This window comes from Halyomorpha halys, unplaced genomic scaffold (genome assembly GCF_000696795.3).
Source record: "Halyomorpha halys isolate HHAL.00 unplaced genomic scaffold, Hhal_1.1 Scaffold533.1, whole genome shotgun sequence".
Lineage (NCBI taxonomy): Eukaryota > Metazoa > Arthropoda > Insecta > Hemiptera > Pentatomidae > Halyomorpha > Halyomorpha halys.
This window is the reverse complement of record NW_027108067.1, coordinates 332,226-350,674: the sequence shown is the minus strand read 5'-3', so window position 1 is coordinate 350,674 and position 18,449 is coordinate 332,226. Positions and strand designations below refer to the sequence as shown.

The window sequence follows — 18,449 nt, the reverse complement described above, 5'->3', positions numbered from 1 at the left end:
ACATATATATTATCACATCCCTAACTATGTCTTTAGAACGAGATAATACCCCCTCATTATGAACTGTTAAAAAATAACTAGCAAACTGTTACAATAACCATGCAAGGCCAACCAGGATAATCTGGTAATAAAGAAATTTAAAAAGTTGTTATCCTTGATTCAACAAAGTTTAAAGATCCTCCCAGCACAGAAACCTTATACATGACTAAAAGGTCTCAGAGCTCTCAGCTCAAAGTGGCATTGATATTATTCTCATCTTAGTCAATTAATATTTACTCTGTCGCTGTTATCTAAATGGATGTTTACGACTCCACCCTGGTCAGGATAGGCCACCATCTTGAAGATATGAGTTAAGACCTCAAGAGTCGCAGGGTAAGTTCCCCCACCAATACAGAGGGATTAACTATTCCTCTAACTTAGTAGCTAAGCCAAGTGAGGTATGATGTCCCTATGTGAGGCTAAGCTGGTCAAGTTACCTCCCTTATCAACAGGGATGTGATATTGTGCTGCTAAGAGATTTAGTTCTAAACTAAAATAACTTTCTATGCCTAGATTAAATCACCAATTTAAATGTTTTTTATTTTAGCACATAAACAATGTTTAGAATTATCGATGTAAATACTTATTTATTTATTTTTTTTTTTTTAGCTCAAAGAGGTTCACAAATCGAATCCTGAAGTTGTCCTCTATATATATATAAAAGGCTTTAAGCAACTTCAAATGTAATAAAATGTGGAGTAAGTTTCGTATCATCTAACGTAGCCAGCATTAATTAAATGATAGGACTTTAAGCGCTTTTGCTTTAATTTAATGGTCATTTATTAAAAAAAAGAAATACAAAGTTGTTTATCACAACAATAGTTATAAGGAACAATTAGTTATAAGGTAAAAAAATCTTCAGTCCTGTGAAATTTCATTGATAAAATGTATAGTGGTTTTTTATAATGTACAAACACCTATACAGCTAAAGACTTGGTTACTATGAATGCTCAAGAATATCAATAACCACCAGCCTGATTTAAAAAAAAAAAAACTGCTTTTGTGTTTATATTTTATAGAACAAAAATATTGAACTCCTTATTTTTCTCTATTTGCCTCTCAGCCTAGATAAGCCTCTATCCTTTCAAACCAGACCTTACAGTTCAAAAATTTCGATAATACATTATTGTTGATTGCCTGCCTCATTGTAATATTATGTACTTAAGCTCATATAAGTACAATACATTCATGTCCATATAAAAATACATACAGATATGGATTGTATTACAGATGTATTTAATCAGCCATAAAGTTATAACTAACTGTTGTAACATGTGCAACACATTTTATAGTAAACTATTCATTAATAATAATAATAAAGACTTAGCAAACCCGAAGGTTCGATGCTGAAACCAACCAGATCAGTCTTGACGCAATCCTCCCACCTATGCTGTGGTTAACGCCTCAGCTGTTTACTCGTTGGTTCAGGGTTTATTAACATGTTGGGAATCTGTTTCTTACTAAGCCCTACAACCTTACATGCCTACTGCAATGATACAACCTGAATCACATTGACCGAGTGGAGTTCCCTCAATTCAGTATTATGTAGCCTTCTCTTCCCAATATTTTAAACGATACTTTATTTTCAAAAATCTTAATCTACTCTTCCCTTAGTGTAATAAGAGGTCACATTTCTAAACTAATCATAAAAATGATTATCCTTAATGAAATCCTTAAAATGAGTTAAAACTGATAATATTACTAAAAGATAACACTGATTACAAGGTAAAAAAACTCCGATCTCTTAAAGTACATTATAACTGATTTTGACTAAATTACTGACGAAACTGTTTAACTTATAGACCAATGTTACCATTTATAAAACATAACAAACAAAGCTGTTTACATCTTTTTATGATTTCAGAATTAAAGCAGCATATTTTTAGTTATTGAAATAAAATTTCATTGTTAGACTAAGTTGTGATGTTGATACGTAATGTTAAACAACATACCTATATGTAATAAAGCATCAAGCATTGTTAAGATATTAAGTTGGTTAATTCCTGTTTAGTGAATCTGAAATTTGTAGGATGGTGAATTGGGGACAAGATGTGATTCCAGATAGACCAAAATGTTGTTTCCAGCCAAAAGAAAGTCTAACAAGTTTTTATTAAGAATTGTTCATTCGAAAGTACCAACAAGAGTTTATTTGAAATAAAAAATAAATAAATTAAAGCAAACTCGAATGGGAAAACTTTCATTATTTTGATAAACCTTTATTCTTGAAACAGGTTCAAGGCATTTGTTTATAAAACACGAAACTTGAAAATATTTTGTTCATACAAAAAGAACAGAAATAAAAACTAATATGTCCTTAAAAAAAATTTATTGTCTCATTTAATAATTATAAATAAAATAAAGGTTGAAAATATGAATAAATAGAACTAGTCATGGTTTATTTGTCAGGCAAAATAAGCACTTTCATGAACTTAATAAACTGCTCTTGAATACTTAAAAGAATAATTTAGTAAGAAAATAATTTAATAGCTCTAAATGAATTTAAAATATTGGAATGAATGACTAAAGACGACTAGTTCACTATATGATAATAAGTCGACTAAAATGTAAGAACCAATATAATTTATTCTTCGGTTAATAAAACAATAAGTAAATTTATTATTTGAAACCAGAATTACCTTCTGAAATTGTGATAATACTTTCAATTACACATAACATTGCTTACTTTTCATGCTCTAATGTTTCCATATTATTCTTGTAGCAAACAATGCATTTAAGATTTCAAATTTGCAATAAGTTTTTCTTTATTTATTAAATTAATATTTCCACACAATTATTCATCTACACAAATAATAAACCAGTAGTTATGTTAACTTCTTACCTTTTCATTAAAAGAAACAAAGTCTTGTTACGGCCGAACCCGGTCGGATTGATCCTTGGAGGCAACGCTGCAGGAAACTCATGCCTGCTACTTGGAAGTTCGGGTACATAATCAACAAAAGCACAGTGCATCATGACCACATTCGGGTGGGGAGGAAGAATGGTTAAATTTTCATACATACTGAAAAAAAAAAGTAGTTAAGAAACATATTGAACACAGTGAAGAAAAGTAATATAATAATAGTGACTAGGTTAAATTTAATCTGAACTTTCAGTATCATTAACTTCATTTTTATGTTTTATAAACTATAATATCAAATAATCAACAGTTGATACTACAAATTAATGAATGATCTAAGAATAAAACAATAAAGTTCATTTAAAAATCACAATTATTCCTACATGAGGCGTCGCGAACCAGAATGGACAAATTCTGTGATTTTGAGTCATTAAGATTTCAATATTATTTTATTAAAATTACTTTAGACCAGTTTTTAAAGTCAATCCTTACATTTTAGCCAACAATTACAAAGTATTATATAGCAGTAAGTAGAAGTGCTGCCGATTCTCCTGATCTAAAATACCCACTCAGCACCTTGAAAATACCCGTTTTACTCAAAAAATATCTTTTACCTGCTCCAGGGGAATCAGTGACATCATTGTAACTGCAATTTTATGATTTTTACACTCATGATTTTATTGTCATACTAACTCTAGCATGACAGTTGATGGTACAAGTAGCATCAGGGTAGTAATTGTCATGTTAACTGTCACATGTATGTACCTTATCAGCGAACTATCATACAGTTTCAGTTATTGCAGAAAAAGTCGCAGCAACTTCCATAGTGTAATGGTTTGATAGTTACAGTCATAACAGCATTTACAGCATTGGAAATACTTTACCAAGCCTTGGAGAGCTCAGTAAAGGCTGTGATGAAGCCAGTGTCAAATTCAACCCCCCCCCCCCCTCTCCCAACCACCTCCCAATCCATCCCCTGCAAATAGCATAACATATTTATGCAAACATAGATAAAGAAATTTTGGGGGAATTTTTACATCATTATTTTTGTAACTTAATCTTTACTGATGAATACAAATTGGAAATTTGCTCAATTACTGCTTTAAAAGAAATAAGTTAGTTTTAGAAAACAAATATGAATGTATAAATCAGATAACTAAATCAATAGAATCTTCTTGAAGCATACCTCTGCATCCAAGGAGCAAATTCATTTGAAACAAATCGAAATCGTGCTGGGATAGTTTCTCGTAGCATAGCTCGTAAAATGGATGTTGCATTTGACTCAATGTCAAAATTAAACATCATTTTTAAGGCAAAAGGGAATCCAGAAATATGAGACTTTGTATCAAAAGTAACAGCAGGTTGCTCAACATTATCATTATCTAAAACAAATAAAAATGTTAGAGAAATATTAATAGTGATTAATGAGAAAATAGGACTAGGCAATGGAAGAGAATTCATAAAAAAAACCTAAGCACTAAAAATAATCTTAAAATTATAAATTATTGTTGAGTTTTATTTGAAAAAAAAAACCTTAACAACTCTAGGTTTATTAAACGAAATAATTTTCAATGATGGATATTACATCTTCTAGTTAAAATGAAATAGTTTTCAAGAATGGATATTATATCTTCAAGTCAAAATGAAATAATTTTAAAGAATGGATATTATATCTTCTAGTCAAAATGAAATAATTTTCAAGAATGGATATTATATCATCAAGTCAAAATGAAATAATTTTCAAGAATGGATATTATATCTTCTAGTCAAAATGAAATAATTTTCAAGAATGGATATTATATCTTCTAGTCAAAATGACTCGTACTTATACCCAAACTTATCTAAAAGATGTCTGGAAGGCAGGTTAGTCATTAATTTTTATTTTATTTTTTTTTAACAATCTCCCCAAAAGCTTAAAATAACTCAGAATCATTTATAAATAAATTGGTAATTTATTATAAAATTTATAAATAAATTGGTAATTTTATTCCTTACTTCAATAAGTTGATAAGTTATCAACTTCCATACTCTACAAAGGGCATCATTAACAATGACATATTAGGCAGTATGTGGACCATTGTTGTCAATGTAATATTTATAATTTTTGTAAGATTGTTTCCATTATAAATTCAATATCCTTATTTGGGGGTGGATGGAATATCTCTATTTCAATATTTTCTATTCTTGAGCTTTGCTCTATTACAACTGGACGTATTTCTAATTTGTGTTTATCTTTGGAAAGCACTTTGCTTTGTTTTTCTATTTTAGTAGAAGCCGAATTTTTAGTAGTATTTTAATCAGCACTTTGTATTTTTATGTTTAATTCTTTAATATGTTCTGTGGGAGAGGGCAGCTCAATAGTAAGGCATTGTGCTACTAACTCCAAGAAACCGGGTTCGAATTCAGTTGTGGCAGATAATTATTTTCCCCTCCTTGCACAACCGTTAATCAAGAAACAGAACTTCCTTAAAAAGTACTGCACCCCTGACCCTTCTAGAGTTGTAGTAGTATAGATTTTGTTTTCTTTTAAATTTTAATATGTTCTAAAAAAATTTAATTTATTTCAATTTTTTCTTAGTCCAACATTTCTTTTATCCCATCTTTAAATTTATTAACTGCTTCACTAAGGGTTTTTGAGTAATACTCATATTAATTTCCAGTTAATATTTTTTATCTTTACATTCATTTCTAGATTCTTCACATTACTTTGTGACTTTTTGTTTAACAGTTTTTTGTAGACCACTTCATTATCTTGTAAAAACAATTCCTTATTAGGAACATCAATAAAGAATTAATTAGGAACAATAATGAATCACTTATTATGAACAACAATGAAACAATTATAATAGAAAGACCACTTTGAAATCTCTATATGACAGCCAGAGCCCAACTTTTTTGTTTTGAATTTCTATGTTTGGTCATTTCTTTTACTAAATGGATGCCATAGAACTAGCTCTTCTAGATTAAAACATATGTCAGTTTCACTGATGATTTGAGTGACTAATCAAATACTTATTGTTTTTTCCCTCTTGTTCCTTAGCAAAATATGTGTTATTCCAAAATTTAACATAATTTCAGACCCAGTGGTTTTGTAGGATTATTTTAACATTGTCAATAGTTTGACTATGGTATTGTTCAAATGACTTAATTTAATTTAAGGGATTTACATGTTTGCCAACAGGCTCACTTATCCCAAATCTTTATTTAAACATGGATTGACCGTGGTGTTTTTAACCCCAAATTGTTTTAACCTGAAGGAAATTACAATTTTTAAATGATTATAAAGTGTAGGTTATATCTTGAAACAACTAAAATAATATTAATAATTACTTGAAAAAAATAATTTTATAGCACTCATTTTTTTATATAAGAATAAAATCAAAAATTTAGCAAAAAATCATAGATTCAAAATGTGTCTTGTCTCTCAACTATAACCAATTAATATTAATTGAAAATCCTCCAATGACATTCTTGAAAAGTTGTCTGTATCATTTGTCTTTTAGTGCAAAGCATAAAACTTTATTTTTCTGGAGAGTTTTATTTGCCACTACAGCTTTCTATTCTCTTTTTGAATGAGTAAAATAAATATATATAAAAAAATGGGGATGGGACAATTTTCTGTTCACCATTAGAGGTAGAGTGTATATTTAAGCACCATACGACATAACCAAACAAGCAAATGCCCAAAACAGACTGGGCTTCCAGTACGGAGGTGCTCATAGCAGATAAGTGCTCATGATGAGCAGGGTCGCTCTTCATGATGTTGAGGCGTACTCTTTAAATTGTCCTTGACAATGGCAAGGTTGACCAAAACACTGAATATTTAAAACGAATGAATAAAAACTGTTGAGGCGAAATGGATATATTTTATTATAATTGATAAAGTAAGCTAAATTAAAAAAATAATATATACCTTTTGTTGATGACTTACTAGCAGCATAAACCGCTGCATTTGATCCTGTTTTAATAAATGGCCCAATAGCAAATTTTTTCAAATCGATTACTTCATTTGGATTGAATAAATCTGATTCTGCTTCAAAAAGAGAGTCCTGCATACGCTCAACTGCCTCCTAGAAATCATAATAATGAAAAATTATACCATATCATCAGAAAAATTCTGAAATACATAATGATAATTTTTTTGAATTATTTTTATATTGGAAGATAGATGATTGATCGAATATAATATATAACTTAACTTTGACCAAACATCAATAACTCGCTACCGTCCCCAACTATAAAAAAAGCCTCATTTCGGAATCGATAAATACCCATTTACAACAGAAATATATAAATTATAAAGTTGATAAAGACTGTATCTCTCTGATCTACCGGCATATTTCAAGCCTTATTATGCTACCATAATTTTACTCTATTTTCTGCATTTCAGAAATCAGCTCACTTTTTTTTATTTATCACATATTTTCCCCTTGTACTAACATTTATTAATTTATAATATTTTTTTTTTATTATTATATAACTACTATCCATCTCTTATCTTTTATGAGGTGTAGATAGTTGACTGTAGATTACTGATTGGAGAAGATGGTCGGGGGTGCGGTCAGCAAAGAAACATTTTATTTTGCTGACCGCATCCCCCGATCATCTTCTCCAATCTTATCTTTTATATTTATATCTTTTATCTGTATTTTATATCCATCTAATACTTCCAACTTATACTTACATTTATTAATTCATAATTAATGTTTTTATTATATAAATTTACAGCACCTTTGTACTTCTATTAAATTTTTTATATATTTTTTTCTTCACTACATTATATTTATTGTATATATTCTTTTAATTATATTGCGCTTATTGTATTTTATCTATGTATATATTTTTTCACAATTTCTCCCCCTTATTATGTTTATTATCATTTAATATCAATAATCATTAAATGCTTATATTAAATCATTTCTAAGATTTTCTGATATTATCTTATTTTTATATCTTTTTGCTTTCAAACGTAACGTCATTTGTTAACCATCAAAGTCTCCCACTCCCCTACCCTGTTGATACTTTACATCGACCTCAATATCACTCTTTAGCTTTCCGTCATTCAAGGTGTCCTATGTTGTTCATTATTTTTATTTTTCCTTGACCATTATTTTATTCTTATTTCCCATCTTTTAGTGAGTATCGTAATTTCATGTTTCTCTTTTATCTACTTTTTCATTTGTTATTATTTCCGTTTTCATTAATTGTCTAATACTTTTTTGTAATTTCTTGTTTATTTATACTTTTCACAGTAAATCATTTTTTTATTTTCTTTAATTTACTTTGTTCATTTTTACATAAACTTTCACATATTTTAAATTATTTTTAACCATACTTTTATTTAATGCTATCTCTTATCTTACTTTGCTACATAATTTTAGTTGTTTGCATCTTTTTTAGCCCAGACAAAGCCCTGCAAAGTGGGGCGAAATGTTGGCTCACAATAAACAGTTAAATTACTATTTGAGTTTTCTTGACCATCTTCCTTTTATAGATTATTTTAATATTTTGAATTTTTTAAAAGTTTATCCAGTTAATTAACTATTTTTTTTTTCATTTTCCAAAAAAAGATTTTATAAATGTTACAATTTATTAGTTACACACTAGAAGTGCAAGAATACGACTCTTCATGTTGCAGAGAAATAAATGTGTGAAAGAATAATATTTTCCAGCATGAACTGCAAGATATGTAAGGCACCTGATATTGGAATAATAAATATTAACAGCATCTTTCCAAGATGTCTTAACAAAAAGACAGTCTAAACATTTTCCGAAATGTATTACAATTTCTATCATAATAAATAATCTTCAAACTTTGAAGAAGTTATGGCTTATCCATTAAATATGGTGATCAGGACAAATAGAAGATTGCAGATATACTTGTGCTCTTCAGATTTCAGCTAACTGATAAAGAATATATGAATCACTACACTTATCGCATTAACTATCTTAGAAAAATAAAATAAAAAGCATTTTTGATCTTGGTAAAATAAGTAATATAAATTAACTTAATTAAAAAAAATAAACACTGTAGCACGAATTTGGGATTAATGTCAATTTATATCTAATTAGTTAAACTTCACAAATTGTTAATTAAATTTTTTAAAATGACAAAGTTTTGTCAAAACTAAAAAATTAAATTCAAAATAATAAAACTTTGATACATACCCTGATTTCCCAACAGAGTCCCTCAAGTTCATCTTCTTTACTGATAATACTTCCTGAGGCAAGACTTATTCCAACAAAGGCGAAAAATGGAGTTGAATTGCCATAAAGCAATTGCTGAGTTGTGCGTTTCCTTAAATCAGAAGACACTGGATTAGTGACCCTCCTGAGAATGTTATTTGCGAAAATTCTTCTTGCATTGTCATAGTGTTTTTGAACTCCAGAAGATGGTGAACTTCGGGACTCTGTCCGCAAATTCTGAGCGAAAATTTTACTGCGCCAGTGGTAATCTTGCCTACAACCTCGTAATATAGCCCGTCCATGTGTCCAAACTCTGGACACGACGGACCTAAGTGACATAGTCACAAAATATTGAAGTTAATTAAAAGCAGAGCCAATATCACTGAAAGGTTAAACTTAAAAACGTCAAATCTGGTGCAATCCCCTCCCCCTCTAGCTTCCAAAAGATAAGCTGTTCCAAAACAGCTGTTATGCCGTAATGGTTACTGTTCTTGTAGATTACGTTTATTGTTCCTTGTTTATTATTACTTATTCTTTAAAGTGGTAGTGAATGGACCTCGTGAAAGTTATGATTATTTAATTTCCATTGTTCGCCGTTTTCTACTTTTTGTAAGATTACACTTTCTCTCATTTATTTTTTTTTCAAAGTGACATCTCCAATTCAAAAACTTTCTGGTGTTTTTCTTTTAAATTGAATTGTGCATCATATGCTAAAGCATGTCTAGAAAACCGAACTCAGCTACATCCAGGCTCAAACAAGACTACATAAGACTGAAGAGAGATCCTGTTCCATATGTACTTGCTGAACCTCTGCCATCAAATATTTTAGAATGGTATACATTCATTATATATATTAATTTTAACTTTAATATTTGTCTAATTATCTATAATAGTTTGTCTTATCTCTGTGCTTTGTTGTCAATTCTTTAGTAAACTGTGATTTATGTTGAATGTTTTTCCCTTTTTGTGTTTTTTCAAAGTAGTTTTTTGTTGGACTGTCATGGGTCAGTCCAAGTATTGTTATTTAAAATTGCATTTTATAATGTTAATTTGTTTTCGGCTTCTACTAACAGGACCGACTGTACTAGCTTAATTAAATCAACAATTACTTATTGTTTATCTGTCAAAAGGAAAACATTATATTACAGTCATGATTATTTTCCTTTCATGTAATAAGTTTTATTGGTTTATAAGCTGGATCTCTTAATGATTAAATCACTTACTTTGTTTTATTGTGTACCAAATTTGCTTAATGATGTTTTATTATTTACCTATCAAAATTTTTTATTATCTTGCAATAATCTTTTTGATTACATTAAGTGAAATGTTTTGTAAAACTATTTATACATATCCTCCCTTTTGTCTTTCACCTACCATGCCACATTTAAGTTAAAATTTAATGATCTGTAAATACCAACCATAAAAGTAGAGGTTGACATTTGGTTTGATCTTAAAACTTTTATGTTGCAACTACCGCACTCCAGCTACTCTGCTCGTTCTCATTTATTTATTATGAATATTCTAGCATTTATATGAATGTAAATATACCTGTACTGATCATGTAAAATTTATATTCTGAAATTTCAACAGAAATACATGTTTTAAGATGTATTATATTCATTGATTTACATATTTTTATATTAAGCAAACATATTATTTATATACCAAAACGGTTCTAATGATTTAGATTAAACTCGTCTTACCAATTTACAATTATTAGCATTTATATTTTATTCTCGTTGAAATAGTCTGTCTGAGTTTAAATGCTGAATTTTCAAAAAAGCTTTTTCTGAAGTACCACTAATTTTTTTTTTTTAAATAATTAAATATCTCTCATTGTTACCAGTATAAAACAATAGATGAATATGAAAAAATTCCATCGATATCTAAGAGAGAAAACGTATGTTTAATGGTATTATAGCAGGTGTGTACACTTCATTATATTTAAATTGATATTTAGAGAATAAGAAAATAGAACTTATTCCCTAGAGTTCTTAGAGACACTAACATCTCTACAGGATTTGATAACTCCATCTTCTCCTTTTCAACTCGAGAGGGTCAGCTGCCACCTTTCCTCCTGAAATCCTCAAAACTTTATTAGCCATTATAGCCATCTTCCTTTTGGTTAATAATGTGGTTGTGATGAAGTTTGCATTAATTATTGCTCAATTTGTGTCCATTTCTACTCCAATTTTGACTTAGTTCCTTGTTTTTTATGTGTCCTTGTTATTTCCTATTGTCAGATAAACATCCTACACTCGGAAAAACTTCTCTGTACCACATTTTGATGTTCTTTTTACAAATGACTATTAAAAAAATAAAACATCTGCCAACTAAGAGATCTCTGTAAGAAGTTTCATAATATAAGGTATAGGATTTACATTGAACATTTACCATTAGTTGATGCTGTTTGAAATATGATGTCCTGGAAGCAAGACATTGGAATATGTTTTGGGACTCTTGCATTAAACTCAGGATTTGTTTTTTACTACTACTCCTTATAGGATTTGTTGTTACTACTCCTCGAAATGGTTCACGGTCTTTCTTTATTGATAGACTCTCCAAAGAAACACTTTCTCATCCCCTTTAAAATTTGAAAAACAAAGTCATCTTCTGTATTCCCAGTTTCCCTTGATGATTTATTGATTAACTTTAGAGCTTTTTCATCAATGAACCATGAATTCTGTTATGAACCATAGGTTTTTTCTTCAGTTTTTCTTTGTCTTTTGTACTTTTAACTGAATCTGAAGAACTGGAATTCATGGCATTCTCAGGGATATGATTTGCTCCAATATAATTATGTACACCTATGCAAACCTGTTATTGATAGCCTTGTCAACTGTCGGATCCTTTGTTTATTTCCTAAAATAAAAAGCATCATTCTGTTACAAATAAAAAAAAATAAACTGTAGTAGCATGTTAACGAAGGTCTTGTGCTGCTACAATACAATTTTTTTTAATAATCGGGTACCCTGATAATTTTGAAGATCCAGATATTAGCACTTCTTACAATTGTTCTTTTAATTGTCATTTTAAAATGATATTCACATAATCTGAAAGTGATATAAAAATGTGTAAAAAGAATTGAAGCTCATAAACATAACAGGAAGTGATAAAATAAGCAAAATTTTGAATCATCTTAGTAGAACTGGTAAAATGCTGGTAACTGACGCAATGTGATGATAAATCTGCATTTCCATGGATTTATCATCCAATAGAGGCTTCACTTTGGCAAGAATTGGTCACAGGTTAATTTGGTGTTGAAGTGGCTCCGAAGGTGAAATCCTACATAATTCCAAACTCTTACTTTATAAAATTCAAGTTACGATTGTCAATAACATGTCAATAACGATTGTCAATAAGGTGCTTTTACGAAGTCAAAACTGAAGGTTTGAGATATTTAACACTTTAGGGGAAGTTCTACAAAGATTTGGTCAGGAATAACAGCTTTCTCTGTTAAAAGTAGTCAGTCACAAGCATATCTAACAGTTTAAGAGCATTTGAAGTTAATCTACACAGTAATTAATGAACTAATTATTTTTTTAATGAGAATGAATTGTAGTGAGAAAAGAGTGACTTAAACCACTCTTGCTCTCAATGGCTCAAAAAAAGGTTGGAGATGTAGATAACTTGATTTTTTTTTCCTTTTTCACTTTAGTGGTTCTAGAGCTTCTTGCTCTGTTTTCTCCTCCCTTTGTATTTATATCATTAGATAACAGATCAGTACTAAATAATTTTCATATAAATAGAGAATGCCATTAGTCGTTTAATTTCCTTCTTGAATTGTCATGTGTGTTTTTAAATGAGCATAGAACATCTGGTATCACTGCAGTTTGGAAGACCGACAGCTAACACTGATTAGTACTAAACATCTTTTTATAAAGATTTTTATTTTTATAAAAATATATTTATCTTATATTATGTGCTAACAAATTATTTGTTCTTATTCATTAACACTTAGAAGTATCTTTTTTCAAATCATTTATTTTTATATTAAAATTATTTAATTCACACTATTCTTATTTATAGAATCATCAGCTGCTTTATATTAAATAAGGACATTTTTAATTGACAATAATTTAGTTTAAGACATTAATGATGCTCCTCTGTTCTTCACGACGTTTTATTAATTATAAACTGGATACCTTTTTATTTTTTAGGCATTATGTTGTTATTGGACCTGAAAAAACACCTTATGAAGGAGGAATGTATCATGGGAAATTAATTTTTCCTAGAGAGTTTCCATTTAAACCCCCCAGTATTTACATGATGACTCCAAATGGCAGGTACTAAAGCTTTATATTATTTTTAAAAAATTTATTTTATTATTTAATTAGAATTATTTAAATTTTCTTTAGCTTGTTATAATAATTGGATTTACAAGCAGTAAAACTATTAAAAGCATACAGTGAATTCTTTAAGACATGTAAAGAAGACCTTAAACTTTGAAATGAAAAATCTTGGTTTAGTTGTTTTGTTAAAGACTACCTGAGGAATTTTCATTGATTTCATTATTTTCTTTTTTTTTAAAAAATGGTATTTTATATGATTACAACATATTGCCTTAATAACAAAGGTGTCATATTTCACAATTATTACACCATAATAAATGGGCTTTAAAAACAACCATCATAAAATTACCAATATTTAGGTTAGATAAAATACTCACGAGGGTTGTGATGGATCAGATGGAGACGTTCATCAATCCCAACTGGTTGCTAACCAGGCGATAACAAATGAGCTAGCAAAACCTAGAAGGATACAGACCGATTTGTTGGGAATGTTCCAGTGTTAAAACTAATTTTTCTATCATGTACATTCTTCAGAATTGACGGAACTTTCAAACATTCCAGAGTTGTGATGTTGAAAATATGTGACGGGCATATTAATATATAAAATCTAAAAGGTGAAGATAAATTCATTTTCCTTAAAGTACTTAGTATTACTGAGTATTCTTGTCAGAAATCCTGCAACAATTTTTCCTGTCTCTCTTTTATGTTGTTGGTAGGAGCATTCAAATATGTTAAAGTTAACCATGAGACACTCCATGGTTGTGAGGAAATCGAATTTTGATAATTTTTTACCTGTTACTGCAATAAAATAACTATTCCAAATGAGTGAGTTTGTAGTACTGTTCTCTCCCTAAATTATGACTTTTTTTTAAATTCATATATTGATAGTAAAGACCTACAATCACCCAGGAACACAAATCATACATTGAAAAGAGGATGACCCATTTACCATTCTAAAGTCAATTCCCTGAAGCCAGACTTGTGTCATTCCAGAATTAAGAATGCTGAGTGGCATATATATTCACTTCCCAATAGCTTAACTGTATGAAGTACGCCTTCAACTGAAGGCCAGGTGCACATTCACTTTCGATTAGTTGGTTGGATTTTTGTAGACTGTATATAATGATGAAATGAAATGAGGGTGGCCAAAATAAAACATTTATTGTTAGATAGTGTTAATTAATTTAGATGAAGTGGGCTATGGAAAACTGTAGATGTGGATGTTAACTATATTGAATTAGGAGGACTTACTCCATACTTCCTTTCTTCTCTCCGCATTCCTATACCTCTCTCTCTGCTAGGAGCTACTCCAGGAAATCTACTCACTCATGTTTGATTTTACTAAAGAGTGAACAAAGAAGAATTGCTTCTGGCAAAGAAAATGGCTCTCTCATGCCCAAGCTGCTTCTCTTCCTCACAAAGAGCACTGGAGGAGGTAAGCTTTGGTTGGTGGCCAGATGGGACGCTAGCAGCGCCTGCATTATGAGAGCCCCTCCAAATCAGACTTTCGGTTACCTTAGGTTACACAAAACAGTAACTAAGGTCAAATTTAGTTCATATATCATATGATTTTATGATGTGAAAATAATCTTGGTCACTGAAATTATGTGTTTTTTAAAAATCACATCTTTGCAGGGAATCTAATTATAAATTTTATCTACCTAGCAAAACAAAGAATATTGCAAAAATCATCAAAGATTCTCTTTTAATTGATTACAGTTTTTGTTGTAAATAGTTCTTAGGAATTGTTTACTTGATTATTGTACTTTCTATTTATAATCTTTAAATTTCTTTCTTGAGACTGGTAATTATTTAGTATTGTACTTTCTTTACTTCGGTTGTAAAAATAGAAATAATTCTTTCTTTATAATTCTTTTACCTCAAATAAATTTGAATTTTCAACTAATCAGGTTTATGCCAATATGCTATTTAAACCAATTTACTGTGTAAAATCCTTTTGAAATTTTATAGAATTTCTTAGTTACTCGAAATTGGTTTAGATTTGTAAGTGATTAAGAATGGCTCCTACTCAATTAATTTTATTCTGTTGTTTCACAGATTTAAGGTCAACACTAGATTATGTCTATCCATCAGTGATTTTCACCCAGATACATGGAATCCAGCTTGGTCTGTTTCAACTATTTTAACTGGTCTCCTGAGTTTTATGGTGAAGTATTTTTTGTTTATTCTTTTAATTTTCATAGTATGACTTAACATTCATTTATTGCTAAAAATTAACTATTAATAAACTCTGCATCATTAACTAAGCATTATCAAAATGTCAATATTTTTATTTTAGTTAGAGACAAGCCCAACTTTAGGAAGTATTGAGACGTCTGATTATGAGAAAAGGCAATTAGCTTATAGGAGTCTCAGTTTTAACCTGGCTGATAGCATTTTCAAAGAACAATTTCCCTCGCTTGTTGAGGTATGTAATAAAAGACAATAAAATTAACAAACTTTTTTATTTATTATATAAGCCAACATTTCAGTGAAACTGAAAGGCCGTCTTTCAGGCTAAATTAACCAAATGACCAGAAACCTCATTTATTATTTATTTATATTATGCATTACATTATATATTTCTATCAGTTCCTTATGGGAATCAGCCTAATGAAGACTGTATTATAGTATATGTATCTAAATCAAAGGCTAGATACCACAGACACCCCTGTCATGGTATGTTTGTTCTCTCTATTGCTTTTGTGAGCCAGAGGAGGTCTGCTGCCATCATACCAGGCTACGACTTTTGATTTGAGGTTACCTGCCCTGTAGTCCAACACCAGTTATGTTTACTTAGGGTTTGGGGCTACCTTAAGTATTTGAGCTACCATCTCGTCGTGGACGTATAGTGGTGTCCCATTGTGAAAGTGCTTAAACCCTTTAGTTGGCAATGATTGATTATTAATACTTAGTGTTGCAGCCAACATATGGTCCACAAATCAATTCTTGGAACATATGATTTTTATTAAGTCAAAAAACAAAACAATTACTTTCTGTTGTTTTTTATACTGAAAAATAGACAGACGACTTCTTAGAGTCTCAGTGTGCACACACATATCGTCTCCATTGTCTCCTCACTACATACTCGTAGTTGCCAGCATTCTGGCCATCTATGCCAGCTTAAATTATTTTAGCCACGGCGGGCGGACAACTTCGGCTCATCCGACAAGGCGGCCGAACATACGTCAATCTACCTCCACCAGAACAACAACCACAACCAGGGCCCCATCAATCATCGGTGATATAAGACTTTTTTTTCTTCTCTCTTTCGTTCAATTCATGTAATTTTGTAATAGTTTTAAGCTTTCTTTTTTTCTAGTTTGTATATTTTGTGTTCATTTTATTATGTTTACTTATTTAAAAATACAAAAATAACAAAATTCTTTTCTTTTCACTACTTTTCACGGTTGGGCTAGTAAAGGTTCCTTTTGAACCCCTACCCGCCGTAACACTTAGGATATATATATATATATGTATGTATCGATAATTAAAAACTCAATTTTTTTTCAACCCAGCATTCCCAATACATGGTACTACTTAAAAATATCCTAACAATAATTATTTATTTGTAATATATTTCTGTTGATATAATATTGCAATAACTGTCCTGTAGGAAATTGAAAAAGAATTAGAAGCTAGAGAGAAACGTGCTGCTGCTGATGCTGCCCGTACTTCTGGCCCACAATCTGTAGTGACTCCAATATCTTATCAGCCTTCATCGCCATTGCATCCTGCCCTTTCAAATATTATTGTTCTTGTCGGAGTCGCTGCTTTTGTATTTGCTGTAAAATATGTTGTTGGGGTTTCCTCAGCACCTACAGAGTAGTCATAACCCATGGGAAATTATGTTGATAAATGTGTAATGATATGAAAAATTCCAAAGCTAGTTTGTTGATTTTATAAATTTTTAAAAATATATTAAGTGGACACATTCACATACATGCTATGCTCATGTATGGGTATTAACCATTGTGTATCATTTGAAATTAGTTTGCCTGGTGATAATATAATTATTTGTTTATAGTTCTGAAAATTAACGTTTATAGTCTCATCGGAGCTTTAACATTATTTTTAACATTTTAATAAAGAATTATATTGTAGGCATGTAAAGGGTTCTATATATTTTTTTGTAAATATAAATTATTTCTTTGTTGTGGTTAAAAGTCATGCATAAATTGTTCTCTTCTTTTCAGATCTTTATTTTTATTTGTTAAAGTTGATGGTCATTGGAAATAATTTGGTAATTTGAAAAATGGTCTCCACATGTTAAAAATATTGTGATCCTATCCCAAGCCTTTGGCACACTGTTAAGAAGTTGATAACTAATAGCTCTGAATCATTCTAAGGTATAGAAAAGAGCTGTGCGTTACCAACTTCTTAACAGTGTGTTAAACGTGTGTGGGAGATGATAACAATACACAACTTATTTCTTATGGCCTTAGAGCCTTCTTCAAAAGTATTAATTACTTTTCCATTTTTATCCAGCTATTAAAATTTATTGTTTAGGAAATAAATAGATTGAGATCTAACATAGATGACACTTTAAAGAACTAAAATTTATTCGATGAGAATCCTAAGTTTATGACCATATTTATTACTTTTGAAAATAAAATCTCATACAGAAGAACCTGTATCTAAAACATTTCATCACAACTCTGACCATTTCCAAATATGAAAAAAGGAACCAACTTATATCTATGTGAAATTGTGTTTTATAAGTTATATCAATAATTTTCATTTAGGAACAAAAAGCCAATGTGTAGCGTATCTGTAGATAACTATTAGATATTGATAGAGCCTTGGGTTTTTTTGTTGAAAATTTAAAATTCTTGAAAACATATATAGGATATAGCTTATAAAACATAAGTAGGTTCCTTTTGGAAGATATTAGTTATCTGTTTTCAATCTCTATTAATTATTGAGTTTCCATTTTTCCTTTATAAAATAAACAGGCTATATAGCCATCAATGATTCAGGGAGGAAATTATTTATTTCAAGGGGGATTACTTTTCTTTACCGCTTAAGGCTTAAACCAATTATAATGAGACTTTGGTAAGTAGTCTTTTGATTTC

The 18,449-nt window shown here is 29.9% G+C and overlaps 3 protein-coding genes across 7 annotated transcripts in view; 2 read left to right on the top strand and 1 right to left on the bottom strand.

The window, feature by feature from the left end:
• The window catches only part of LOC106684001 (uncharacterized), a 13,024-nt gene extending 10,799 nt beyond the window's left edge, over positions 1-2,225 (top strand). For 3 of the 5 annotated variants that reach the window (XR_001343633.3, XR_001343634.3, XR_001343635.2), the window contains 2 exons: positions 649-737; positions 2,051-2,225. Coding sequence is in view for 1 of the 5 variants with exons in the window: in XM_014425813.2 (XP_014281299.1) it covers positions 649-677 (29 nt within the window). In the remaining 4 variants the exon portion in view is untranslated. Of the gene's footprint in view, positions 1-648; positions 743-2,050 lie in introns of those variants that run through there. The other 2 variants (XR_001343632.2, XM_014425813.2) reach the window with 2 other exon arrangements.
• Pink1 (PTEN-induced putative kinase 1) overlaps positions 1-9,528 on the bottom strand; it is a 27,608-nt gene extending 18,080 nt beyond the window's left edge. The window contains exons 1-4 of the mRNA XM_014425811.2: positions 9,065-9,528; positions 6,810-6,966; positions 4,083-4,278; positions 2,879-3,058 (exon numbers count right to left, since the gene is read on the bottom strand). Of these exons, the coding sequence (XP_014281297.1) occupies positions 2,879-3,058; positions 4,083-4,278; positions 6,810-6,966; positions 9,065-9,421 (890 nt within the window). The 5' untranslated portion in view covers positions 9,422-9,528. The remainder of the gene's footprint in view (positions 1-2,878; positions 3,059-4,082; positions 4,279-6,809; positions 6,967-9,064) is intronic.
• Positions 9,529-9,550: 22 nt separating this feature from the next.
• Positions 9,551-17,977, top strand: LOC106684000 (ubiquitin-conjugating enzyme E2 J2). Its single transcript, XM_014425812.3, has 5 exons — positions 9,551-9,915; positions 13,243-13,368; positions 15,433-15,541; positions 15,674-15,802; positions 16,991-17,977. The coding sequence occupies exons 1-5, from the start codon at positions 9,800-9,802 to the stop codon at positions 17,201-17,203; spliced, it is 693 nt and encodes a 230-aa protein (XP_014281298.1). The 5' UTR covers positions 9,551-9,799; the 3' UTR covers positions 17,204-17,977.
• Positions 17,978-18,449: the final 472 nt, after the last annotated feature.

Coding starts and splice junctions, on each gene's coding strand:
- LOC106684000 (XM_014425812.3), top strand. CDS start 9,800: ATGTCTAGAAAACCGAACTCAGCTACATCCAGGCTCAAACAAGACTAC. Junction 13,369..15,432: donor ATGATGACTCCAAATGGCAG/GTACTAAAGCTT, acceptor GTTGTTTCACAG/ATTTAAGGTCAACACTAGAT. Junction 15,542..15,673: donor CTGGTCTCCTGAGTTTTATG/GTGAAGTATTTT, acceptor TTTTTATTTTAG/TTAGAGACAAGCCCAACTTT.